The following is a 12,915-nucleotide window of genomic DNA, read 5'->3' on the forward strand; positions in this document are numbered from 1 at the left end:
AATGTCAACTTACTCAAAACATTATCAGACAATCTTTAGACTCAACCAAATGTGTCCTTTTCTCATCCAATCAAGCTGCTATCCAACTCAACAGAATAGTTAGAGGACCCACATGTTAGCATTAGTTCGATGTGGGTCTGTAGTTTAGTACATGGCCATATTTCTGGCAGGTTTTAACCACTTTTCCAGTATCTTATTTTTAATGCAAACAATTGGATGGATTTTCACCAAACCAAGGGAAGAGTGCATCTTCTCACACAACTTCGGCGTAAATCAATTCCAGGGTTGTGTGTAGGTGAGAGGGCTCTATGTGGGGGTTTGCATGGGACATGCAGGTTTTGGGACATTCTTGTATAATGCCCCCCTAAAGACGGAACTTCATCAAACTTTCCAAAAATGAATCCGATTTTGAAGTATTTTATTTTCTTTTTAAAAAGATTCATCAAACAGCCCCAACATGTTAGCACCTCAGGAAATTATCTTTTGAGGAGTAGTCTAAAGTAATGAGAACTACAGAATTGGGATCACTCTCACTAAGGGCCTCATTACACGGATGGCGGTAAGGGTTTACCGTACTGGTATTTTACCGGTACCAGTAAATCCTTACCGCCTTACTACGCTTTTTGCAGGCGTTAAAAACCAACCCGCAAAGGGACCAGAGACCAAATTATGGTACCGCAATTTGCGGTGCCGTAATTAGCACCTTCCCCATTCCCATAGAGCCCTATGGGGCAAAAATGGGAATGGGGAAGGGCAATGGGGGAAGGGGGAATTACCGTCCCACCAACCTTGGAATAGGGCGGTAATTCCCCTTTCCACCAAGGCGGTGCCGGTATTTTACCGGCATGGACCAAGGTGCTAATAGCTAATAGCACCTTGGTCCATCGCCATCCGTGTAATGAGGCCCTAAGACTTACTTTCTCTCTCTATATATTACATATGACAATGCATTACTTACCGTAAAAGCATTTCTGATGGTTGTATCTGCTTAGATTCACATGCTGTGCATAGGTCCGACATCCAGTGGTCACTGCGGAGTATTGCATTTTGTTTTTCGTAGTCGAAAAGGGGACGTCGACAAGGCGTGTCTTTCTCTCTCTATATATTACATATGCTATTTTACCCACATACTAGATGTTTGTGGGTCGGAGAACAACAGTGCAGTCACACTTTGATTTAAACCTCCTCCAAACTTCAAAGCGAACATGCACTTCTATGTTAATGTGGTTACTGTATACTATGCACATGAATATGGGATTAGGGTGTATTGGAAAAATGTCACTTCCCTAGTTCCAAGGCTCGCTTTAACTGCACAGGATGTACCTGTGCTTGAAATACAAAGTGACCTTCATGTATGGATGGCAACACGTGAGCAAAAACGGAGAACCACAAAAGTGACTGTGATTGTGCTTAGGTATATCGTTCTGGGTGTGCTCACCTGTGCAGAGCCTTTCAAGTGGGGGAGGGGAGAGAGCAATTCTCATCTACTCCCCACTTAGGTGCCAGTAGAAAGTGCACCATCACCTTATAGTCAAGTTCTCCACTCTATCCCCACCTGTCATGAGCCAGCGTCATGGCTTCATAATTATGTCCTAAGCCACCTCAACTTTTTAAAGACTAATGTTCTCAAACTTTTTTGGAATGAGCACACACGTTTTGCAATTGGATTTCTAAGACTATTGGGACGCAGCCAGGCTTCTGTGTTTATGCGGGTAGACATTTTTGAAACCTCATTTCACAACGTTGCACGAGTTGAATTTACTCCACCAAGGCTTGCACTGAAAAAAATAAACTAGTCGATCAGGGCATTTGCCTGTATTCGATTTTCAGTTTCCTGTAGCTAGAGGCCCAGGGCTTTACATACTCTTTGATAAGTATATTGGGGGGAAACTGCATGATGGGAAATCGCAAACTTTGCTTTTCTGATGTAAAACAAAGTTGACACAGTAAGCCCAACCAGTAGTAGAAAGAAAGATGTAAACATGCAATGTCTGCCATCTTCAGGCACACACAAGAACTATATAGGAGGCCCAGAGAGCACACACGGAAACGGAAGGGGATTCCCAGCTTGCCACACAGGAGAAGTGAGGGGGGCTGGGGAGGAGAGAGAGGTGGCGGACTAACTACTACTAAGCAGAATGCTGTTGGTTAAGATGAGCAAAGAGATGAGAACATACTGTGAGTTGTGGGTATTTTAGTAGGACTGCTTAGAGATCTGGCATATGTGGTTGGGGGCATTTCAAATATGTTAAAACCTGTTTTCATGGACTACTGAAATCTACTATAAAACAAGGCTGTATATTTCTCAGTGTTTTTATTGGTGACCTACCACATTGCAACCATGCTTTGCATAGCTTTTACTACTCATTTAGATACTTATGGAATGACAATCCTACATTAAACCAGCCCTTTACTCATTCACTTCGTGTCAGTCATTTAATGCAATGAGCAAACTGCTATCTGTACTAACAAACACCTCATTAAGGATCATTTCCTGGAATTCTGTCGACTTTGCTTAGAAGCCGAAATCATCAGCAAGGAAAGGGTGGGCGCCCATGCTTCAGCCGACCTCAGACACATAAATGGTCATGGCGATCACAGCTCCTAAGCGCAGTTGCACTGGGGGGCCTTCAAGGGCCCAGTGGAATGCATACGCAGGTTGGGGGGTGGGGTGATGACACCAAAAGTGTTAAAATCATGACACACCCGCACTTCAAACGCAAATGTAGGTGAAACGGTGAAACTGAGGCTAGGACAGGTCGCAGACTCCAGGTGGGTCTGCATAGAATGCCAGGCTGGATGTACAGCTTCTGAAAGCAGACCCCACACCTATACTGAGGTTGACAAGGCCAAAGTAGAAACATATTACTGTGCAACAGGGATCCAGACTTTCAGAAAAGCAAATGGAAAATCACTTGCCAAACAATCAATATGCTTGAAGGATGCACTAATGATATCCTAGTTACAGCTAGCTTAATAAGCTAGGCGTCCAATGATGGCGAGATTACAATGAACCGTCCAGCTGAGCGCATAAATTGAATTTGAATTTTGAAACATTTGTACCGCGCACACAACAAACTAAATCGTATCCTGGCGCAGATGGTAACAATTCAACGAAGAGGGAGCAGGGCAGCAGCCTAGCTCAATAGTGTCAGAGCAAGCAGAAACTGAACAGAGCCAAAATCATTAAGTTTACTTAAAGAGATAGGTTTTTAGGCCTGCTAAACGCATAGGACGCTACTTTAAGAGGGGGCCCACCACTCTCCCACTGCACATGAACTCTGGACTGTAGGGCACGGTTCTGCTGGAGCCGGCGGACTATCTTTATGCTGCACTCAGATGTAATGTTACAGTGGGGGGCGGCATTAGAGCGGCATCAGGGCATGCAACACACTACAAAGAAGTGGTTACTGGACCAGTCAAGGGATTGGGTCAGTCTCACAGAAACATATTATAAAGAACATTCCAATACCACATCCGACCATGTAATATAGAAACGCTGGATCGGCCTTGTGCAAGGTCCCCTATTGCAAGATAAGCACTGCATCAATACAAATATTTCAATAATAATGTGCAAAATAATGGGAGATCGTTTACCAACATGACTCCCATATGATGGAGAAAGGAAAGCCTCACCCTAATTCCTCAGGCTGCCTTGATATTGTTCCAAGTGTGGGGGAGAGGGCCAGATGAGCAGGGGCTTGCTCGCCACATTCAGGCCGCAGGCTCTGCAGAGGTTTGGAGGGAGGCGGGGGGGGTGTAGAAGAGCAGCATCTGGACATGCAATTGCAGGGGGGATGTTGAAAGCAGACAGCGACAATGGCATTGGATAAGCCTGCTTGAAAAAAGTAATTTCTGTACATAAACTGCACTGACCACTGTAAAATACTGCTTTTGCCAGTTACCTACCCCCAACATCAGATAAGATCTTTGGTGTCCAGAGGGGACAGACATGGGTAAACCTAATGATTTCCTTCTCTGGATGTCCATCTACAGTTCAAGTACCCCTACAAGCATTGGTCATCTAGGACAGGTCCAAGTGGGTATATATTTAAACTGAGGTTAAAGATTACCTTCTACCACCTCAACCAGTTCCTGTAGACGACCAATGCCCCAGCCAGATATGTGCATTAACTACTCGGTACCTTCTGTATAGTAAGTGCTTCTACAAATTAATTAAATGTCTAGCACTTCACTGTAATGGAGGCCGGTTTATATCTTGTTAAATAGCTGCCCTACAGCTATGCAGCATACCAGCCAATTTTGAAGGGAGGCAAATACACCAAACAAAAGAAAAAAAGGACAAATTGACATATCGGAGCCTACAACTCCCACTCACACAACCTCTTCATGGATATTTTTGTATCAGTGGCACCATCAGAACTGTGCCACAGGAAGTAGTTCCAATATTATAACTGCCTGATCCCAAGAGGACCTTTTAAGTAAACCTATGAGCAGAATATACATTCCAAAAAAAGAGATCAGTTTTAAGTTGAAAATATATTTGTACACACTTAAAGGGTGCCTGTTTAGGAATCGGAATTCTGTTTTGCACATTGAATAATCATTACAATCCAATTTCAAAATATAGGGATTCAAATTCTCACTTTTCAAAATCAGTTAAAAGTATCCATGCTTTCTATCTATGAGTAGAAAAGGCATAAAGACAACAGATCTACTTTAAAAACCGTTTTCATCAGCGTGCCAAATAAAATCTTACTCTCTTCATAATTCATTGCAAAATGCCTCCTCTACCTGTGGGTTTGAGGTCTCAGATTTGGGCTCGATCGCTAGCCCCAGAGTGATTCCGCCAGCGAGGGCTTTCTTCAGGCTCTCTTTGACTTCGGTCATCTCCAGCTCCAAGCTCACACGTTCATTTTCTTTCTGCTTACACTCTTCTTCCAGCTTCTTTAACTTATCTTCAAGAATACTTTGGGTCTTCTTTCCTGCAAGGCAGAGTTCAGTATTGAGAATACCCAACAAAATCCCTTATACACACTCAAATAAATGGATGGGCCGACTCTATTGGCTAAATATCAAATGCAATCAATGCCCAAGTCAATCTGCATCAATATGAATGGCTCATTGATTGCATACTGATCTTGATGAACCTACTTGCTGCTCAATTAACCCTTCATAAAAAGCAGAAGAAGGTGGCTAGACTAGTGATGCTCTCCGTCCATGGAATCAGGGCTTTCTGGATAAACTTTGGGAGCAAATGGCCTTCATGAAATGAGGTTCATTGGCAAACCCGTTCCTAAACTGTGTTTGATTACTCACTCTAATAACAAAACAAGACTGTTCAAACATGTGTTTCATTGAGGAGTTGTGCTCAAAGTGTTTAAGGAGCCATGACACTATTGTTGGGATGAGGGAGGGAGCAGAAGAACAGACCTCGTTACATTGCTAGCTGAAACAGCATATTTCAAGGCCGGCTTAAAAGTCCTGACAGCAAAGCAAATGGTTCCTAAATGTGAGTTCCAGTGTCCTATTTTTGGGACCTGATAGAGGCCAGGATGCAGTCACTGAAGAATCAACTTGATGAGGGAGATGCAAAAGGGATTTTTAGATGCAATATTTGATTATTTTTACTCCCATCTGCAAGATATTTCCATCGCATTTTGCTCCCCTGGTGCCCTCTACCTAGGATCAGTTCCTGAGACATCTTTACAATCCGTTATAATGAATTAGTATTATTGTTTGACAGTGACAACTGAGACTTGGATGGCGTGGGATCCACGCGACTTAATACCTCACTATTATATACTTGCCCCAAGTTTGCCTGCTGTAAAGAAACTAAACACAAATATTCTACAGATCCTGGATCTTACAGCATACTCTGCTGTAACGGTCACCTTCCAAATTCAAGGAGGGGAGAGACCTTCCACAACAACTAAATGTAATAAACTGCACAAATTCACTGTTAGCTTTTTTTATTTTTATTGTGCATATGTTCAAAATTAGAACATTTACACATCAACAGTACTTATTTAAAAAATAGAAGAGAAAAAAATGAAAGAAAATCAATTTAAAAAATACATTCATCACTAATTCACATTTTAATATTAATACCTGTTAGCTGATATGATAATGGGTTTCTATTAGTCGAGGCTAGCAAACCATTTTCCTAAAGTCTGCCTCTCGTAAGACTTTATAAAATGATCCCTTGGTATACAGGCCCCAACATCTATTATAAGTCTGTACTACTCAAGGTTTTGGTAGTATGGCAGAGCAGCAGGCTTATTTTAGGAGGGAGATGTGAGCTGTAGGCAAGTACAATGAACTCATCAAATACATAAGCCCAAAGGAACTCTTACACCCTTGTAGTTATAATAAAATATATATTCATTTTATATACACAAGTTAAGGTTATTCGGGTAAGCAAGTACTATTTTAACTAATCAACACAATAGAAAACAAATGCAATATTTCAAGCGAGTAAACTATAAGTAAAGAATTATACAATTCATGAACACAGTTCAAAGTCAGTAAAAATCACTTGTTATAGCAACTCAGAAAATGTTCTGTTGGAGGAATAAAAAGGTTAAACCACACCAACAATAGCAGGGCAATCCACGACTTTCCAGAGGCCTTAATGCAGTTCATTCCTATCTAGGTATGAGTTTTTAAAGCCAAATTGGAGGTAAAGTAGGCAAGGTACAGCAACAGAAAAGACAAAGTTCCAGAGCATTCTTCAATTACAGGTAAGTAAGATGCTTTTGTGGTTCAAAAAGGTTTCAGGGACCTTGGGTAAGGCTCCCTATGTTCGAACAAGTGTTAAGCCTGGGCGAACACCCAAACACCGGAATTAGCTCCAGCAGCAAAGGAGCAACAAAATGACTCAAGCTATGTACTACTCCAGCAGCAAAGGAGCAAAGAAATGACTGAACCTATGTACTACTACAAGTCCCACAGTACCGGAGGAGTTGTGAAGAAGATGCAGGTAGATTCTTTCACGGTGCAGCAGTAGTGGACCCGGTCTTGTGTTCCTTGGTCGTGGTGACAAAAGGAGGGACTCCGGAAGGGATGTTGCAGTAGCAGTCGAGAGAAAGGACGCCCAGCGAAGGATTCTTTGTGCACCAACAGCGGTCTGAAGTTTCGGCCCCTTTTCACAGGCTCCAAGGATGAACGTGTATTGCCCGGTAAATCTGCCTTGATTCTTCTGTCCTGCACTCTGGTGAGGGGACTTTGAGGAGGGGAATCTTGCCACTGGAGGTCCAACAGGAGCCCACCAATGTTATGGGAGTATTTGTTCATGGGAAGACAATGCACTGCAATATCGTGTGGGATGTTTCATCCACGCATCCAAGCCCTACCACATCATTGTGCATTACTGACATGGGAAACATCATAATGGCCGCCGGAAAGCATGCTGCTCGCCAGAGATCATCCAATAATGCGCAGTGAAAACCTGACAGATAGGCCACCATCCACTTTTGCCTCTGTCAGTGTTAATACAGGAGACCATTGCCAGACCCTATCCTTTGGCTGCACACAGAGCAAAATCAGTGCAAAGGAATATAGTGATGGTCAAAATCCGTTTAATTGATGTCAAGAATTGCTAAAATCATGGCTCACAGAACCACTAAAAAGGTCCCACCTCCTTGTTGGAGGGTCAACATCATTCTCCCGCAAGAATTTACATGAATCTGAGGTCCACAGAAGTGCATCTATATTTGAACAAAGTATAATTTGAGGATTGCTTACTGGTAAGGCAGTTGTCAAAAATAGCCGCAATACCGGTGCTTGACACTAACCGGCGCTAGCGATCTAAATTCTGACAGGGGACCTGTATTTCAGAAGCTAAACAGCATCCTAAGTTAGCTGAGACTTCAAAGACTTGCTGGTCAATGAGCATTCTTAACACCTACTCTTCCCAGGCCCTACACCAACAGCACAGGATATCACAGGGTCCTGTTGATTAAAAGGGGAGGAGAGTTTCCCTGCAGCCTGGAGGAAAGAGACAATGGATGCCTTCAGCTGAATAGAATATGCTGATTTTGGGTGTGAACTGTCAACACTGCTCTGGGGAAGGCAAGACACATGATCTCTGAGTCAAGCCAAGTTCCCGGGGGCGGGGGCAAACAAATGGGTGTACTGAATTGAGAGCAAATGTATGTTTTATTAAATTGCTTATAAAATATTTTATCAAGCTGACTGAAATGTACAATTTGGGGATTCTTAATATGAAAAATTCACTCACAGTTGAAGACGAAGTTAGACGTTGTCGGATGTTCTGAGGCAAAACCCTGGATTTTTTAATATTGTAGACACTGTTTATGCTAGGACAATGCAAACTTACAGTAATATGCGCAGAGAGGGGGTGTACCTCTGTAGAAGATTTGATGAAAAACCAATATGGCAAAACCCACTAAAAGCGCAAAATGTTGTCATTTCTGAACCCAAGCTCTTAGAAAGATCAGGGTTGTAAAGAGACCCGTTTTAATTAATCTATGATGTGTACATGTAATTTCAACAACTTGTGTATCTGGGAAATATGTGTTTTGGGTAAAATTGATTTTCTATAAGAAACCAAAGGGGAGTGTTCTTTCCTTAAAGCCATATAAATGATACCTGATGACACAGGATGACTCACTACTCCATTCTCCAGTCACAGCACAGTAAATCCTTTAACCTATCAGAACCCTTAGTGGGTTGGGCATAGAAAGTCAGCCTTCCCACCCACTTTCAAAAGACATAAAAAGAACCACTGAAAGCCAAATAGGGACTGCTCTTTCCACTTTCTTGCGCAGTACTTTGCCGGACCAGACAATATCCAGAAGGACCATAGACTCCAGATAGACTCCAGAACTTGAAGCAGAGAGGCCTGAACCAAAAGCTGACTCCTTCTCAGCAGGCCTCAGAATCCAGCAACCTAACTAAACTATTCAACAGCCGGGCTGTGCTGTTCGCTTCTGGCCCAGAACCCGTGCCAGAACTGAGATCCAGAGAAAGCAGAGCTGTATCCAGAACCGTTAGGTCCAGTTCAAGAGGCCGACCAGACCGCTGTGCAGTACCGGTAGCAGACCCAGACCAGACTGCTGTGCAGTGCCGATAACAGACCCAGACCAGATGCAGTGAGCAGAACCAGTGGCAGAGACAGTCCCGTGGAGAGAGTGCAGTCCAAGGCCCCTTCCGGTCCAAAAACTAGGAGTGAGTATCCGGCCAGATCTGTACAGAACCAATCTCTTAAAATAATCTTATCCCATCCATTTCAACCTGTCCCGAACTGCATAGAAATCGTGTGTCCATTCTGTGATTTCCAACCTGTCAAAGCGAAATTGTCATTCTGAAATCTCGACTTCATTCTGAAATCTACCTCCACAAAAACGTCTATCTTTTGAACCGTATGTCCTAGAAGCGAGATTTCAATTTAAAGCTAAGAACCTAAGCTTTCCAACGAACCTAATACGACATGCCAACTCCTTATAGTTTTTCCGTAATCGCGATCGACGCACTCGGAAAAAGTGCTGCAAATTGCAAACTGGCCCAATTTCACCACTTGTAAAAATAGCTGCTTCTTGCTTTCCACTGCTGAAATTCGTTTTCACTCTGATAACCATTCCTGAATCATTGCTAGTGTTGACCTGAACTAATTCAAAGTAGCTATCACCTACCCTGAATCTCCTATAGGAAATTAAAATCATTTTTAGCATTTTTTCACTTCATTGCAAATCACATGTAAAAGTATTTTTGACTGTTTAAAAGCATACCGGTTGCTCTAAGCTTGCTAGGGAGGAACTGAACTGCTTTTGATTGTATTCCTGAAAACCTGTGTGCCCTCAACTTCATATTGCATAGGGGGGAGCGAGTTGTCATAAAGAAAAAAGTGATCATCTTATCTATTGTTGAAACCATATCAAATTATTTCTGTGCTGCATTCTTTCCATCATTGCTTTTCATTGAAACCATACAAAGTATTCTCTGCTACCTTATCCTTTCTATACCAACTCCTAAGTAATTAAAGAATTGTGCTACTATAATATTATCCATTGTTGATCACTGTCATATTCATAAGAGTGCTATCAAATATTAATTTATTCATATAAGTGTGATATATATATATATATATATATTGTTTAATTTTTCAAATAAATCTTTTAATTTGCAAAACAAACCTACTTCTTGGCTCAGTGAGGTCAGGGGGATTCAAAGAGAGGGGCGTTATATAAGGGTTTATCATCCAGATTTATGAACTTGTCATAAAAATATATAAATAAGGGCTTCCATTGGGCATCCCAGACTAGGCATTGACGTAGCTGGAGTGCTGAATTGAAGTCACTTACAAAGTGGGGACTCGTAACGGGACATCTGGATTAGATCTACCACTTGTGCAGCTTAATACAGTGTGCTAACTGACAGGATACATAAACCCTGTTGGATTACCACGCTGTGTTACGCTGTAAAAGCACTCCTCAAAGGAATGCTCTAAGGAAACTGTCTGTTTTGCAAAATAAAATACTAACTTCTGTAAGTCAGGAAGGAAATCAATTTCCAGAATGACACTAGTAGACATCAAAATAGCCAGAGAGCACCTCTTACATAAGCTATTTTTGAGAGGCGAGTGGACGGAACAGGATCAGACGGTGTGCTTGCAGGCAATCACACCCCAGATCACTGCAACAGGGTCAGATATATGGAGAGATCAGGGTCCCAAGATTGCCAGAATAGCGGCATATTTATATTTATATATGGGAGCCATACAGGACAAATGTGCTGAAGGCCAAGATCTGGCAAATAGGCAACTGATGGCATTAGAGAAGGCCCAATCTGACCTGGACTCTTCTGAGCAGAGGCTGCACAGGAGCCAGGAGTCAGAAAATGATAGTAGACAGTATCTCATGAAAATAAAAGAGGATATGGGTATCCTGCAACAGGAAAAGGCAGATTTATGAACTTGTCATAAAAATATATAAATAAGGGCTTCCATTGGGCATCCCAGACGAGGCATTGACGTAGTTGGAGTGCTGAATTGAAGTCACTTGCAATTGTCAGAAGTCCTAGGGTATTGGTGGTTTGCAGCCCAGGAGGGTCGCATCAGGTTGTGGCATGGCTCTTCTGGCAGTACATCTCATGGCTGATTGGTTCCGCCAGCTAAAGGGAAGGAGATGTCCTCTTTGGAGCTCCTATGTTGAATAGAAAACGGGGTCGGGACAGCCGTGGTCTCTTTGCAGTTGCTGGAAGGGGCTGAAGGCATCTCTGGTCATCATCTTCTTTGGTTCTTCTGTTACAGTGGTCGACTTCTGCCTCAGGATCCTCACCTTTTATCAGGAATCCACACTCATTCTCCGCAAACTCTCCCTGCAGTTTACAGAAAGGGGCAGATGGCTGTCCAATCTGGATATCCAGCCCCCCCAGTGAGAACTAGTTTCGCTCAGGCACACCAGAAGACAAAGGATAGCAGCATTTTTGGATCCTCTGCTTTTTTTCCAGTGATCACAGACACAGTAGAGCCTTAGCAGACTTTCCAAAGGATTCCTGCCGAAGACAATACTCAAATAAGGACCTTGCCAACCCCAATTTGTATTTTGTTTATTTGTATAGCACGCCAGGCCCAAAGGCATCTGGGCACATAATGAGAGAAGGACCAAAAAAGTATAAGCACACCAGGAATGGCGATGAAATAAAGACACCATTTTGGGTCAATGGTGACCCTTCTGTGCATAGCCGCAGAAGTGGAGACAGCCTGTGAGTATAAATTGCACAAAAGTCGGTAGAACATGCTGCCACCAGCCATGACTATAGGGTTGTTACCTTAACAGAAATGTTACAGGAGCAGTGAAGAACAAGTTACTTACCAACTGTAACGTTCTTTCGACTGGATGTTCCTCCCACGTATTCCTCATCTTGTGATAAATCGTTATCTCCAGCTTCGCAGCTTCGGAAAAAAAAATTCTCGGCAGAGGGCGCTGTGCTCGAGGTCGTGGCGTCGATTGTCCCTCGACGTACTCCGTACTCTGTCGACGTCACCGATGGTATAAGTAGCTCGAGCCGCGCCCGTTGCTTCAGTTCTGTTTTTTCGATGAAATATATATAGGAGGAACACCCAGGCGTGTCCCATGACCGATACATTCTTCGTGAGAGGAAAGTGTAAGAAAACGTAAACTGTACTGTGGGGTAGGATGGGAGGGTCGATGAGGAAAACGTGGGAGGAACATCCAGTCGAAAGAACGTTACAGTTGGTAAGTAACTTGTTCTTCGAATGGATTGTGTCCTCCCACGTATTCCTCATCTTGTGATAGGCTCCCATAGCATTATCAATTTTTTGGAGGTGGGAGTACCCATTTCAGTTTTCGTGGACAGAATGCAGAACTGCCTTTGCAAATAAACCCTCGTTAGAGGAGGCAGTGTCCAAACAATAATGTTTAACAAAAGTATGTATTGTTTTCCAGGTTGCAGCTGCACAAATGTCTGCTGCCGGGACTCCCCTCTTTAGAGCCGCAGAAGTAGCCATTCCCCTTGTAGAATGGGCACGAAGCCCATCTGGTGGTTATTTTCCCGCTAGTCTGTAGCATTCAACTATGGCTAATATGATCCAGCGGGAAATGGTCTGTTTTGTTAAAGATAAGCCTAATTTTTGACCAGTGTAACCCACAAACAGTTGGTCATCTTGTCTCAATTTAGCCATCCTAGAGATGTAAAAACTAAGAGCCCTCTTGGGATCTAATCTGTGTAATCTCTCCTCTTCTTTGCTCAGATGAGGAGGAGGATAAAACGTAGGTAGTACTATTTTTTGTGACAAATGGAAGTCCGAGACTACTTTTGGTAAAAATGAAGGTTTAACTTTAAGGACTACCTTATCTTTATAAAAAATAGTATATGGTGGTTTGCATGAGAGAGCCTGAAGTTCGCTAACCCTGCGGGCTGATGATAGGGCCACAAGGAGGACAGTTTTTAGAGTCAAAAGCATCAATG

At 42.8% G+C, this 12,915-nt stretch overlaps 1 protein-coding gene across 4 annotated transcripts in view; it reads right to left on the minus strand.

Annotated features, from left to right (window-relative positions):
• The window catches only part of AFAP1 (actin filament associated protein 1), a 551,057-nt gene that overhangs the window by 22,081 nt on the left and 516,061 nt on the right, over positions 1–12,915 (minus strand). For all 4 annotated transcript variants that reach the window (XM_069632010.1, XM_069632009.1, XM_069632011.1 and 1 more), the window contains one exon: positions 4,756–4,946. In XM_069632010.1, the coding sequence (XP_069488111.1) occupies positions 4,756–4,946 (191 nt within the window). The remainder of the gene's footprint in view (positions 1–4,755; positions 4,947–12,915) is intronic.

The sequence above is a fragment of the Ambystoma mexicanum genome, chromosome 6q (assembly GCF_040938575.1).
Source record: "Ambystoma mexicanum isolate Mex_15411 chromosome 6q, UKY_AmexF1_1, whole genome shotgun sequence".
In the NCBI taxonomy this organism is placed as follows: Eukaryota; Metazoa; Chordata; class Amphibia; order Caudata; family Ambystomatidae; genus Ambystoma; species Ambystoma mexicanum.